This window comes from Priapulus caudatus, unplaced genomic scaffold (genome assembly GCF_000485595.1).
Source record: "Priapulus caudatus unplaced genomic scaffold, Priapulus_caudatus-5.0.1 Scaffold1355, whole genome shotgun sequence".
Taxonomy (NCBI): Eukaryota; Metazoa; Priapulida; class Priapulimorpha; order Priapulimorphida; family Priapulidae; genus Priapulus; species Priapulus caudatus.
In genome coordinates this window covers 162-1,633 of record NW_014578416.1, presented here as the reverse complement: position 1 = coordinate 1,633, position 1,472 = coordinate 162, and the positions used below count along the sequence as shown (strand labels likewise).

Below are 1,472 nucleotides of genomic sequence, written 5' to 3'. Positions count from 1 at the left end.
GTTCTAGGGTCTCTGCCGAACCCAAATTCGGGCCAGATATGGTGGCGCTTCCTCTCCTTGTTATATTTAGCTCCTTGTTCTACACGAGCCTGTTAAGCAGGAGTGAGAAAATCCACGTACAGATATGTCCAACGTGACCTCATACGCTGTTTTCACAGCATCATGTCGACTTAGTTGTTTCCCACCAACTATTCGAGCCTCAATTCCTCCGCCATTAGACAGATCTGTGCCTCTATCCTGATCCTGCGAACAAAGATGATTACACTTAGCAACTATGCATGCGCATTGCTGATATTATAACCTTTAATTTGAAATTATGAGATTTTCTATAGCACTCGTCTAAAATTGATGGACTTTCCACATGAAACGATGCAACATTTACCTCTCGTGAGTCGAATTGCACCTCCAGCCACGATACGGGCAGTGCTGGTATTTTCAGCTTGGCATTTGCGAGTTGCGGGTTAGGCTGCCTCAGCTCTGCAGCCCATGCATGCCAGACAGGATGGCTTCCCTCTTCAAGCACGCCCGTACTGTTCGGTGATGAAGCCTCTCTAGCATCTTCTGGCTTCGTCCCGATCGGCGATTCCACGTCAACCGATTCGAACCTTCCGTCTGTCGACGTATCAACGCGAGCCGACGTGTTGTCGTTTGTTTCCGATTTTTTGTTAGCTGGTACGTCACTGCCGGCCGGTACGTCACTGCCGGCCGGTAAGTCACTTCCGGCCGGCGACCGTTCGACTGATGATTCGCTCGCCGTGTGATAGTTGTCGGTGGCGGTCCGACGAGGCGAGCCGGCGCGCAGCATCGTACTCGTCGCCATAGCAACTGCACTCGCGACGACGCCGCTCGATGTTTCTACGACGACGGATCTCGGATCGGGGCCGGAACCGGACCGAGGAGCGTCGTCCGACGCATGCGTGATTTCGCTCCCCCGCGCGCTCACTCTGCGGTCGGTGCCCCCTGGAGTTGTCAGTAACACGTCCTGATGTGGGGACAACACCGCGTGCGTCACTTCGCTCCCTCGCGCACTCACTCCGACGTCAGTGCCCCCTGGAGTTGTCAGTACGACGTCCTGCTGTGGGGACGACACCGCGTGCGTCACTTCACTCCCTCGCGCGCTCACTCCGACGTCAGTGCCCCCTGGAGTTGTCAGTACGACGCCCTGCTGTGGGGACGACACCGCGGGTTCCCCGTCGTAGGGGAGTCCTAGTGATTGGTAGAGAGCCGGCCACAGATCTTCTATCCACGGTTCGACAACGAGCTCGAGACTGAAAGACAGATAGAAATCGGTCAGATAAAAGGCTAATCGCCCCTTAAACATTTGGCCGCGAATAGAGATGTCGTCGCGAAGAAGCGACANGCGCTCACTCTGCGGTCGGTGCCCCCTGGAGTTGTCAGTAACACGTCCTGCTGTGGGGACGACACCGCGTGCGTCACTTCACTCCCTCGCGCGCTCACTCCGACGTCAGTGC

General features: G+C 55.9%; 1 protein-coding gene across 1 annotated transcript in view; it reads right to left on the bottom strand.

Annotated features, from left to right (window-relative positions):
• LOC106816346 (methionine synthase reductase-like) overlaps positions 1-1,268 on the bottom strand; it is a gene marked incomplete at its 5' end in the record, with an annotated part of 7,530 nt that extends 6,262 nt beyond the window's left edge. Inside the window, 2 exons of the mRNA XM_014820923.1 lie at positions 121-243; positions 383-1,268. Of these exons, the coding sequence (XP_014676409.1) occupies positions 121-243; positions 383-1,268 (1,009 nt within the window). The remainder of the gene's footprint in view (positions 1-120; positions 244-382) is intronic.
• Between the last annotated feature and the right edge of the window lie 204 nt (positions 1,269-1,472).